Here is a 12,028-nt window from a genome sequence, read left to right as displayed (position 1 = left end):
ACAACTTGAAGAGGGCTTTGAATGGATCCAATCACAAATGCTAAAATACCTTTAAAGAGACAGTATCCTTTTTTTCTCTTGCTACAGTGATTGTTTGTCATAGCAGGCTAATGTGCACAAACTCGTATGAACCCCCAAAGAAAAGCACATTAGTATTACTCAAGACAACATGTTGTAATCCTAAATCTTAACCTAAAATACTGTATTGAATATCTTAATAAATAGGCTACATTTAATTTACACAGCGGACACATCAAAACAAGATATGGGAATCTATCTAGTTTCAAAATAAGACTTCATATTCCTGTAATAAAAATACACTATTAAATCTGTATGTATACATTTTCTTCTTAGAATAAAAACAACTTGCAAGACTTATGCATAAAATGTCATCCTATAATATGTATCTTGTCAATTTCACAAATTGAAAAGGCAGGCACACTGCAGCAAAACGCAAGGCAGGACGGGTAATAGTAGATTCATTGTGTTCTCAGAGAGCCTGGTCTTGGACCCACACACATGATTAACTCATGCTGGGATACCACAGATAAATAAGACGTCTTCCTTTTGTGCTCCTGGCCCAAAGGGAATCTCTGAAATGAGATACTGTCTCTTTAAGATTAGCCTAACATGACCTGGAACACGACCAGGTGCTCAAATTGGCTCGTCCTGTTCCAGCATTCTGAAAAGGTGAGTCCTGGAGCTCTCCGAGACCAACAATACTGGATGGGTTGGAGGACAATGAAGGAGCAGTGTTTAACTGGAGCCAAGAGGCTTCCTTGGAATGTCCTGATGCTAAAGTCTGATTCATACTTCATCACACGACGCTCAGTGAAAAATTTAGAGATTTCCAACTAAAAACCATTAAGAAATTTCTTTTTTTTTATTGAGCTACACAGTTGTGGGACGAAGTATAAATTAACTTGGCTCTGTCTTTGTCTAGCAGTCTGTTTTGCTGCAGCTTCAAGGGGCTTGTTCAAACTCATCAGACTCACTACAGAGAAGCCCATTTCAGTTAAACAAAACCCATATTCCATTGGATAGAAACGGAATGAAAGTTATTGGGGGTGTTTTACATTTAGAATTTCTTTGATACAAGAAAATCAATGATCAATACCTAGAGATACCCATTAGTTAATCAATGAAGCATTCCTAGAGATGAGTCATGACATGAGATTTTGGTTTGACTTGTGTTTTGATATGTTGAAATGCTTTAGGAATAGCTGCTCCGTGCAGACAGACAATCAAGTGCACAAGTCTTGACAGAAAAAGAACATGTGCGCTGTGCTCTCACATTAACCCATTAAGACCTGAGGCGGATTTAAAAAAAAATCAAAATCCTAACAGTTTTTTGAAAATAATGTAAAAAAAATATATATATCACGATTTTTCAAAAATAGCAGATCTACAAGCTCATAGCGCGGCACCGAGCTTGTATATCTGCTATTTTTGAATAGCCAAAGAAATCTAAAGTGACACAGATGTGTTCCAGGTCTCAATGGATTAAACCACATTCTTCCTGCCGTTCCTATTTTGGACATGTTATTATAGGAGACATTTTTCAATGATTTTCAGAAATGGCCAATCTACAAGCTTACTACGTGTCGCATCTGGGCAGATTGTGAACTTGTAGATCAGGTATTTTTGAAAGTTTTTGAAAAGAGCTGAAGCGGTTAAGGAGTAAGGAATGGCCTTGGACATTATGGAACATGAGAAATTATATAGAGGGTAAAATACTTGGTGAATACATTATGAAGACTGGAGTGGAGATGAAGGAGTGACGATATGAAAAATGCCTCGATATATGAAGGCATATTTTGAAGTTTCCCAGCAGCATTGTCCACATTTTGTGGTTGAGTTTGGGTAAAAGGAAAAAGAAGCTATTAACCAAAAGCTATTAACTACTAAACCCCTAACCATCTCATTATTCGAGGACCATGATGTGCTTGAATCAATAATACTGTATCGTTAGTTACTCTGAAAAAATGCATTAGGGAAATTAAAGGAGTAGAAAGTTAAATAGGTTTTGATAGTAATCATTGCCATAGTGTTTGTTTAGTAACAGGGCTCTCCCTCTCCCTGCAGCTCTTTAGTAAATAGAAAATGCATGTAAACTGGAACAGTATAAAATTGTAGCTGATAAATGGGTTCTCTCTCCAGTTTGGATGAAACTGGCATCCCACCTGGAAATGTATTTTCTGTTTACTAAAGAGCTGGAGAGACAGGGAGACCCCTGTTCCTGAACAAACACACTATAACTTACTATCAGAATATAGAGCTGTTTTTAACCAAAAAATATCACTTACTTTACCTTTAACTCTCTCAGTGCCAATGAAATAAAAAAATATGTTCATACTGTGCCAGCAATTTTTTTAAAGTAAAAAAAAAGTGCTCAGGAGCCGAGATACAGCCTTTTTCAGTAATAAGTTAAACAAGAAGTGAATGGAGCAGAAAATCTTCGGATCACGATATCTTGGGTTCTCGACATTCTATATAATACTGTCTTGCATGTCATCGCAAAAACCTACTGTATACTACACTGGTCCATTTTAAAGAGCTTGTTTCCCGTCTCCCACTAATAACATCCTGTTTTCACTGCTCATCTTGTCTGAAATTTGATTTGGTGTGCATTAAGGGGAAAGCAAACAGTCAAAGAATTCAGAACAACCGTCAAAACCGATGAATCGTTTTGTAACCTGCAGAACACTAGCCGTGTTTCCAAAAAACAGTTTTTCCGCTCATTTAACTCATTCACTGCCAGAACTTAATTTTTTTTGCGTTTGCCCACTGCCAGAGATTTTTCATTGAAAAAAAAAAGTACTCAGGAGCCGAGATACAAAATGTTTAAGTTTTAAGTTAACAAGGAAGTGGATGGGAGTCTAGATCTTAAAAAAATCATATCTCCTTGGTCTTTGGGTTAAAAAATAATAATAATAAAAAAAGAAAAAAGTTTTTTTTTTTTTTTTTTTTTTGAAAAAATTAAGTCGTTTTAGTCGTTCTTGGCAGAGGGGGTTAAAGGACAGAAGTCGTTTTAGTCGTTCTAGGCAGGGAATGAGTTAAGAGTGTCACATTAGAAAATGTGATGCTTGCGAAAGCTATTTCCTTTTTCAAAACGTTATTGTGCTAAATGGGAGATGGAAACACCTTTGCCAAATAAGTTCTGATGTAGCGGATGTTTAACTCACATGACTACTGAGGGAGACATTCTGCCTGAGTGGGTTCACCTTGAGGGGAGGGGTGCCGCGGTAATCGGCAGGTAAAGTGATAAGGTTCACAGGTGTAACAAGCCAGTTAATAAATGGCATGGTATGGGCACGCAGGGGGAGATTATAGGGTTTTTACCCTTCTCTTTTATTTAACAAAAATAAATTGGAACCTCACCCGAGAGCTTATTATTTAACGCGTTAAAACGGTTTCCCTGTGCCCAGCCTAGTGGCTAAATGTTTGCTCAATTTAGTCACTACAACTACTATAGTTTTTGTACTAAGAATAGGACAATTATAAGCAGAAGCCATGCCAGCGCAATACCTTCCCCTTGTGTCCCAATCCCTTCACATTTTAATCGTTCCAAAGAAGAATTTCTTGATGATAAAATAAATAAAATAAAATAAAATAAAAATGTCACCAAGTTCGTTGAAACGTTCTCAAGTAGCCAACATGCTAAGATAAAATGTTATAATACTATCATTTTATAAATGAATGAGGTTGAATGTCTGAGCATGTTGCTCCCTTCTACCACTTAATCCCTGTATCCATCTTTGAACATTTTATAAATGGCTTGTTACCAACATGTAGGCCTAAATAGATTCACCAGTAAGTGGTGGTCGGTAATTATAAGGGTGTTCAGGTGGTAAAAGTCAACAAAACTGATACTCGTCTTTACCGACGAGTGCTGGCCCAGTACAAGCATATCTGTAAAAAGTTGTTCATGAATGGACGCATTTGACATAGTTGAAAAACAAACAAACAAAAAACACAACCCCCCCCGCTCAACCAGCGGACTTCAGTGTAGCAGTCAGGAGACTAGAAGCTGTGCAACATATGTTTTTTGGACAAAAAAGTGTAAAATTATATCTTCATAATAATATATGTCTCACCTGAATTACTTACTGCTTATCTCCATGAATCAACTCCTAACATTTGCATAAAAGTAGTGGATGAAAACGCGCCTGATTCTTATAAACTGTATACATATATGTTTTTCTTATTTGTGTGAATCCGAATTCACATAAAATTTGGTTGGCAATTTATGGAAACACGGCTTTATGGAAACATGGCTGCTGTTAGTGTAGTCTCGCCAACCAGACTGTTGCCTCCCACAATTTTCAAATTCTTCCGTCAGAGTCTGGAGAACGGAAGCTCTGAAAACGATAAAGCGATAAAGCTGATGTGAAGCCTCCTCCCCACTTCCGTTTTGTTTTTAGAGCCGCATAAATGTATCCTAATATAAATCTAAATCATCTAAGCATATATAGCTTGCTGCTTAACAGAAATGGAAATTAAAAAATAAGATGTAAAGATTGTAAAGATTTTAAAATATAGTGTAGTTCCAGACCCTATATAGCATTCGGAGATTGTGGAATAGTTGTCTGGCTACGCGAGACTACAGTTAGTGTGACTCCAGAGATCATCGCCACAAAAAACTACTAAAAACATTCACTCTGGTACTCAGACGTTCCTTATCACACAACAGAACACACGTTGACACCACAAGGCAGCACAATCAGAGCAAAAGATTCACAGTAAAATCCACAGTGTTAATTTATATATTTAAATGAACACTGAGGATTGTACTGTGTACAACGAGGGGAGGAGCCATACCTGCTAGCACAGCACAGACAGGAGGACAAGAGGGGTCTTGCTGAGCCAACCACACAGCATGCAGGACCACGCAAATGAGCTACGACCACCCTGATGACTAAAGCGTTATCTACCTACAGTATTCTACCTCATCACATCCACACCCATCCACTCATCAACTTTGAATACACTGAGGTATAGGGGCCAGGACCTGTCCTTTCTGTGTGCGATGAAATCCTGAGTGTTCATCTAACTCAGTGTACAAATGGATAAATTCACACTGAGGATTTTACTGTGCACAAGCTGGTATTCCACTTTCTCGCATCAATTATGTGGAAGGAAGGATGGAAGTGAAGGGAAGAAGGCTGGAAGAAAGCGGGAGGGGAAGATGGAAGAGAGGAAGGTAGAGAAGAGTGGTAAACAGCCAGATAAACAAATATGTTGAGATGAATGCTGATGAAATGTAGAATGAGAAATATGAAGGTTCTAATGAAATGTGCTATTTAGTGCTATGGTGTTTTGGGTGTTTGAGCAGGACTCAGTTGTGATCTGGACCTCACTACTTGCCCTTTGACCCCTGGATTAGTGGGCACAACAGGGCTGGGGGGGTGAGTACACCACTGACGGCCCTGGGACTGGTTGGGTGTGTGACTGCATGGGGGCCTCACCAGAGCAAACGCACTAGTTCCTCACCTGCAGCAGGGGGCTGGTGGGCCGAGAGGCCCGGCAGGTCCAGAGAGCTGTCTGACATCACGTGCTTCAGGTCTCCGCCCATGTCTGACAGCTTCATGTCCAGCTGCACTGACAGAGCGTCCTCAGAGTCCTCTTTCCCTACGCTGCTGCCCCCGATGGATGGGAGGTCTAAGGACTTGACGGAGGCAGAGTCCTCCGTGGCCTGTTTGAACGCGGCCACCTTGTCCACTAGGCTCTTTTCCGAGGCTCCCAGCGCTGTGCAAAACTTCGAGGACTGAAAGTCGGCAAAGTCATCCGTGTCACTCTTGAGGGAGGAGAAGGAGCCGCCGCCGCTCTCCTTGGTGTCGTCGTAGGCCAAGCCGCCTTCCAGGGACAGCCGTTTAAACACATCATACTTGTCCACACCCTGCGGTGGACGCTGCAGAGAAGGGGGCTCCCCTCGGCTCCCCGCACTCCCCTCGCCTTTGGGTTCTCCGCCAGAGCTGCCAAACGCCAGGAAGTCTGCGAAGTCGTCCTGAGGCGCCGCTACAACCCCTCCCACCGAGGAGCCTGCCGCCGCCACCTCGGAGGAGGAGCCGAACAGAGCAAAGTCACCGAAATCATCTGCCCCTCCCCCGGGGGGCTTGGCTCCCCCTGGTAGGAGCACTAAAGAGGGGGGCACAGGTACAGATGGGAGGGTGCTGGGTTTGGCCTCGTTGGGGGCAGGGGTGGAGGGAGCCAGGGAGGAGAAAAGATCCATGTCTGCCATGTTAAGAGGATTTTTAGGATGAGATAGAGAGGCTGCTGGATGTTGCTCTGGTAGTTGCTGTAGAGACTGAGAGTTAGGGAAAGCAGAATGGAAGGCAGGCTGGAAGATCTTGGTCGGGTCTGGATGGTCTAGTGGAGAGATGCTGTCGGCCGTTTTAAAGTCTGTGAAGCCATCATCAACACTGACAGACTTGAAATCGGCGAATCCTTCCCCTGCAAGTGAAATAGCACAATTGAAGAAAAAAATATATATATAATAATCCTACATAGCAATTAGATAGAAAGGACCTCAACAAGAAATAGCTTCTGCCATCCCCATCTCCCAGGTTTTTCTAATTTCACAGTCCTACAATATTGGAGAGGGAGATGAATTAGTTGTGCCTCTGTCACAGTGAGAATGCACGTGTTGAATTTCTCATCATCGGGTGAACTGTGCTGCTGCTGGGGGCCCGAGAGTCCAGTGAACAGCACACATCACTGCACAATCAAAGCTATGTCGTCGAAAGAGAGACTAGCACACATCCTCACCACCATGCACTGAGCTATCAGTTCCAAACCAACACAGAAAAGGATTAAGGCATACTTAATCACTTGAGAGAACACCTTACTTTTTACACAAACTTCCAGCAAAAAGCAGTGCAATCATTTCTATTAACAGATTATTTTTCCCTTTATTTTCTTTCATATCAAACAACGCTATTTCTGAAACACAACAGAGACGTAAAATCAAACAGAGGGAAAATTTCAATTTGTCTTGCAGTACAGCGACTATTAAGAGGCTGACGTAGAATATAGACATGAGCTAAAATAGGGAATCTGTTCGCACTGCTCCTGTCGGGGTAGGAAAAGAGGAAACAAATGGCCCCATTATGGAAATGGAGCCTGACAACATAAAGGAGAGGTCACTGCAAGCAGGACTTACTGGTGTGGTGAGGGTTGTCCCCATCGGAAACTGTTCTAGTGAAACAGTGCAGGAAATATACCTACATCAATACTGTGTGTGCATGGAAACCAAAGAACACTTTTTCCTACATAATTACAGCAAAAATGACATTATTGCACAGTGTTGCATTTACTTTCACTCAAAAGCCACACCCTACTATAACTGCCTGATTCTGAGCTTCCATGCTGTAGAGTATGGGTTTTAATTCAGGCAACATTAACTAATTTCACTCCGCTCTCTGTCCTTAACATCACTGGTTTATCTCTAAGGCAGCTGTGACTTTGTTCTTGAAGGACTTTTCTCTCCTCTCGCCATCTGTTGCTTACAGGGACCATTTCAGAGCCCACCACGGCCTTTGTAATTTGGCCAAGAGGCTGATGGGATTTGGCAAAGGAACTGAGATGTAGGAAAATGTATTTTATGTGAGTGTGTGGGTGTGTGTGTGTCTGTCTGTCAGTGTGACAGAGACGGTACCTTCAGTATCAGGAAGGAACGAGGAGTATTTCTTACCAACTTGTTTCCTGTCAGCAGGATGCTCAAGCTGTCTGAAGACACTATACTTGTCTCCCGAATCTACAACAAAGCAAGGAAACCTAATGGGTTAGGATTGAGCAACACAAAATCATCGACATACTGCATGACAGACAAGAAAACATTTACCCAATTTATTACAGCTGACTAAGCTGGAGAGGTGAATATTTCTGTATCTTAATATTGAGGAGGCACACTCATTTGCTCACACTACAGTATGTCCCAATTGTTTCCAGGCTTGAAAAATAGTAGTACTACTAGTAGTAATAGCAGCAGTAGTAGTAATGGTAATAATACCTGAGGCGGTGGGCACTGGCTCTGCAGGTTGCTCTACAGACAGCTGCTTGAAGACGGCGTACTTATCAGAGGACGAAGTGGACCCAGATACAGGCGTCAGCATGGCAGGAGCACTGCACACACATAATGTCAATGGTCAGTCAGCAGCAGGGAGGACAGGGGAGGTCAATACTTTTTCTCTGTTTAATCCCTTATAAGCTCCCTGAGCAGACACAATGAGCTACAAAAGTGTTTTGGTAGCGACAGCTTTTTGTTAAGGCCTTTATTCTCCATGCTTTACCTCCCTTTCTATCTGGCCCAACCAGTGCAATGTCCATAAAGCCAAAGCCCTGAAATGTGTTTGTTGCCTAAAAATATGCTATACGTTTACACAAATAATAATAATAATAATAATTGCTGTGCTGCCTCTGGTGACTGAATAACCCCCACGGGATCGATCAATAAAGGTCTGTCTACATGCGCCAAGTTGGAAGTTGATCGGTCGGACGGTTCTCAAGATACGGACAGATGCGCTCACACAAACCTCAGTGCTTTGCCAGTGTCAACTTCAAAAACTGCATCAAAGACAGATTAACCTATTGCCACCCTGTCTTGTATGTTTTGGAGATCCAGAACATTAATGGGAAAAAAAACTGATGGATTGTTAAGGATCTATGATAACACAAAGCAAAAATCAAAAGCCAAGAGGGAGTCAGGGAGTTCAACTTCTAGCAGACATCTTCAAAGCCTTTTCTTTGCCAGACAAGTCTATTGCTGCCAATTGTGTCCAAAATGAAGAAAAAAATGAATACAGCAGTAGGCCTTTCATTCTTATTTTTAATTAGATTGTGATCTTAGACTTTGAGGGAGCTGCAATAAATTGCTTTAACATTGGAACTATAAAACATCATGCCATTCAGATGTTATATACTGTAGCAGCTGTATTCTCTTTGTCTTCCCAAAAGATAATTGCCTTCCCACACCATCGCACTGAGAAACGACAGGCTCTCCACATTAGCATGAAATGTAATATAAAGAAATGATCTCATCCACTTTCCACTGAGATTAATGCATTACGAGATGATGATGATGTCATTGTTATGCAGAAGACACCATTATAAGCTATTAACACATTGAATGCCAATCGCGTAGATCTACGCGAACCTATTTAAAGCCGCAGCGTGCCAGTCGCGTAGATCTACGCGAACCGCCGATTCCCATTGATTTTGCCCCAGGTGCACTTTCCGAATTTTTTTGATCCATTTCCGTTTCCGGTCGGAAACAGAATTATTCGGGTTCCTTTTCTTTCGATCGTATCCGCTTCCTGTCTGGGATCCTGTTTAAAACTCGATTTTCTCGGTTGTTGTTTTTCTCCTCGCTGATCACTGTTTATGGTTGATCGGCTGTATCTTCAAGATGGCGGCACGGATTTGGAAACTATTTTCGCTGGCCGTTTCTCACGGATCCGCCGTGTGTTTAGAACCAAATGAACGCGCACTTTTAACTTATTTAGCGAGGTCTGTGGCGACATGAAAAAAACAAAAAAACAACAATAAAACGCTGGCACTGGTGAGTACATTATGAGATTAAACTCTGGCATGGAATGTGTTAAGAGACCAAGTGGGATTCTTACGCCTGATTTACACTTGGTACACTGTGTCACACACTGAAAATAGCCAATTAGTCGTGAGCTTGTAGATCTGCTATGTTCAGTATGTGACACTAAGTGCAACTAAGGCTTTATAGCTCCAAAGACAGACAACAAGGGAAATGCCTGCTGTCAAACACAGAGACTTTATTTCTATCGTTTACTCACCCGGTGGTGTCTTTGACTCACAGACATTTTTCGTTTGAAAACTCATGCGCGTGCATGTGAATGAGCTCCAGTTGACCCCTATGGGCACGCCCATGCACATTCTTCGGTTGTGCATGCCACGGTTAGAACCGGAAGCGTTTTAAAAGTTTTTTCTCTTCTTCGGTGATATTTCGTTTTTTTGGGCGGTGAAACCGCCCCTATAAGTGAGATTTGGAAAAATGTACAAATATCTTGGGCAGTGAAACCGCCCCTAAAAGTGAGGTTTGGAAATTTGTACAATTATCCTGCGCTGTGATTGGCCAATCACAGCCTATTCAGGACTGTGATTGGCCAGTGTCACATGACACATGTGCATAGCCCTATATAAGCAACCATAACTTGAAAAAAAACATGTTAAAAAAAACATGTTAAAAACCAAGTTATGGTTTTGTCCATCATAAAGAGTGTTTCAATAAATGTATTTATCCTTTGTACATGATTGATCGACTCCATTCAGTATTGTGATTAGCTAGCAAGACACCGCCCACTTCACACAGGGTGTGTTTTTTTTTTTATATTTTATTTTTCATTTTAATTTTTCACACAGTATACATACAATCCCCCCCCCACATCCCTCGAGAAATTAAATCATTATACAGTACAAGCTGTGTTTTGGACTTTATGGACGAATTTTTTATATAGTTTTGCGGTTGTTAACACATTGAGTGCCAGGGTCTTTTTAAAACAGGGTACAGTCGGTGCCTGGATTTTTAACCATTTTTGAACCTTTTTCAAGTAGTCACAAAATATTTTCAGTGATCACCGTCCTCAAGGTGATCCCCTCATTACACACATAGAGGTCTCGTACAATCGGGGGAAAAAATTTAAAAACATTAGGTAATCCGTTCCATAGTTGCAGCCAGTTGAAAATAGTCGAAAATAGTCAAAAATACATATTTTAGAAAAAAAGTACACAGGAGCCGAGATACAGGCTTTTGAAGTCATAAGTTAACCAGGAAGTGGATTGGAGTCTAAATCTTCGAAAAATGATATCTCCTGGTGCTGAGAAGAGAAAAAAAAAAAAACCGTTTTTAACCGTTTTTGGCACACAACGCATGGCTTCTCAAAAACGGTCCGGACCGTTTTTGGCACTCAATGTGTTAATTTGGGTCTTGGATTAATTCCATTAATCAACTTTTCTCTCAATTTTTGTATTCTTCATACGCTGTTAAGGAATGTTTTACGAACGAAAATTATCTGTGAGTCAAAGACACCACCGGGTAGGTAAACGATAGAAATAAAGTAATTTATTGGGCGAAGTACTCCTTTCAGGTACACAAATGGATAAAGTCATTTTTATATTATATAAGTAAATATAGGGACCTATTGATGCAGGTTGGTCACGGGGGCAACAGTTTCAGCAGAGAGCTCTAGACTTCCCTTTCCCGAACAACATTAGCCACTTCCTCCTTAAAACTAAACATTCCCTTTAAAAGTCAGTCCATCTCATCATCACCATACCTGTTCTGCTGCTGAGGTGCTGCGTTGGCAGGGAAACTACCCGCCGATTCTCCCTGGAAGTTGGCGAAAGCTTGGTCTCCTGCTCCTGCCTTGGGTGCCTCCTGAAAATCCTGGAAGTCATCATCGTCTCCTTTGTTTCCCTAAAATACCCACAATGCATTAGTGACCAGAAAAAAAAGGTTTAATTAAAAAAGGCACAATCAATGGCATAGCTCCATTACCTGCACAGGAGGGAAATTAGTGATGAAACTGGTGTTGGGGAGCAGCTGGGCTGCGAGTGGGGCAGGCGTCATGCCCATGACTGGTGGGGGTGCTGATGTAGGCATAGCCACTGAAATCGGAGGCTGGGTCATCATGGCCTGCTGGTGCTGGGGCATGACTGGAGCCATGGCTATGGTGTGGGTAGGCAGATTGGGCACTGGCGGAGATGGGAACTGACTCAGGATTTCTACGTTCATTGCCGGGAGTCCACTCTGAAATGGAGTGAATAGTTTCAATGTCATCACTGACCACACAATGATGCTGATGTACTGTATATGTCTATGATTGGTTGATAAGTGCCGTCACATATGGAAATCAGCGTTCATCTTGGCATTACTTCCATCATAATTCATCACTATCTAGTCAGTATTTCAGCCCAATCTTTTTTTCACATAAGGAAAAGGCCTGACATACCGTATTTGCCTAAAAAGTTACCTAAAACCTTCAGTGAAGTCGAGTTC

The 12,028-nt window shown here is 41.6% G+C and overlaps 1 protein-coding gene across 7 annotated transcripts in view; it reads right to left on the bottom strand.

Moving 5' to 3' along the window:
• synrg (synergin, gamma) overlaps positions 1-12,028 on the bottom strand; it is a 45,094-nt gene that overhangs the window by 17,582 nt on the left and 15,484 nt on the right. For all 7 annotated transcript variants that reach the window (XM_080427795.1, XM_080427797.1, XM_080427798.1 and 4 more), the window contains 5 exons: positions 11,528-11,779; positions 11,307-11,446; positions 8,012-8,124; positions 7,694-7,756; positions 5,494-6,453 (listed from right to left, as the gene is read on the bottom strand). In XM_080427795.1, coding sequence (XP_080283921.1) covers positions 5,494-6,453; positions 7,694-7,756; positions 8,012-8,124; positions 11,307-11,446; positions 11,528-11,779 — 1,528 coding nt within the window. The remainder of the gene's footprint in view (positions 1-5,493; positions 6,454-7,693; positions 7,757-8,011; positions 8,125-11,306; positions 11,447-11,527; positions 11,780-12,028) is intronic.

The sequence above is a fragment of the Gymnoscopelus braueri genome (genome assembly GCF_963280865.1).
Source record: "Gymnoscopelus braueri genome assembly, chromosome: 5".
NCBI lineage: Eukaryota > Metazoa > Chordata > Actinopteri > Myctophiformes > Myctophidae > Gymnoscopelus > Gymnoscopelus braueri.
The sequence above is the reverse complement of the archived record's forward strand: the minus strand, read 5'-3'. Positions and strand labels throughout refer to the sequence as shown.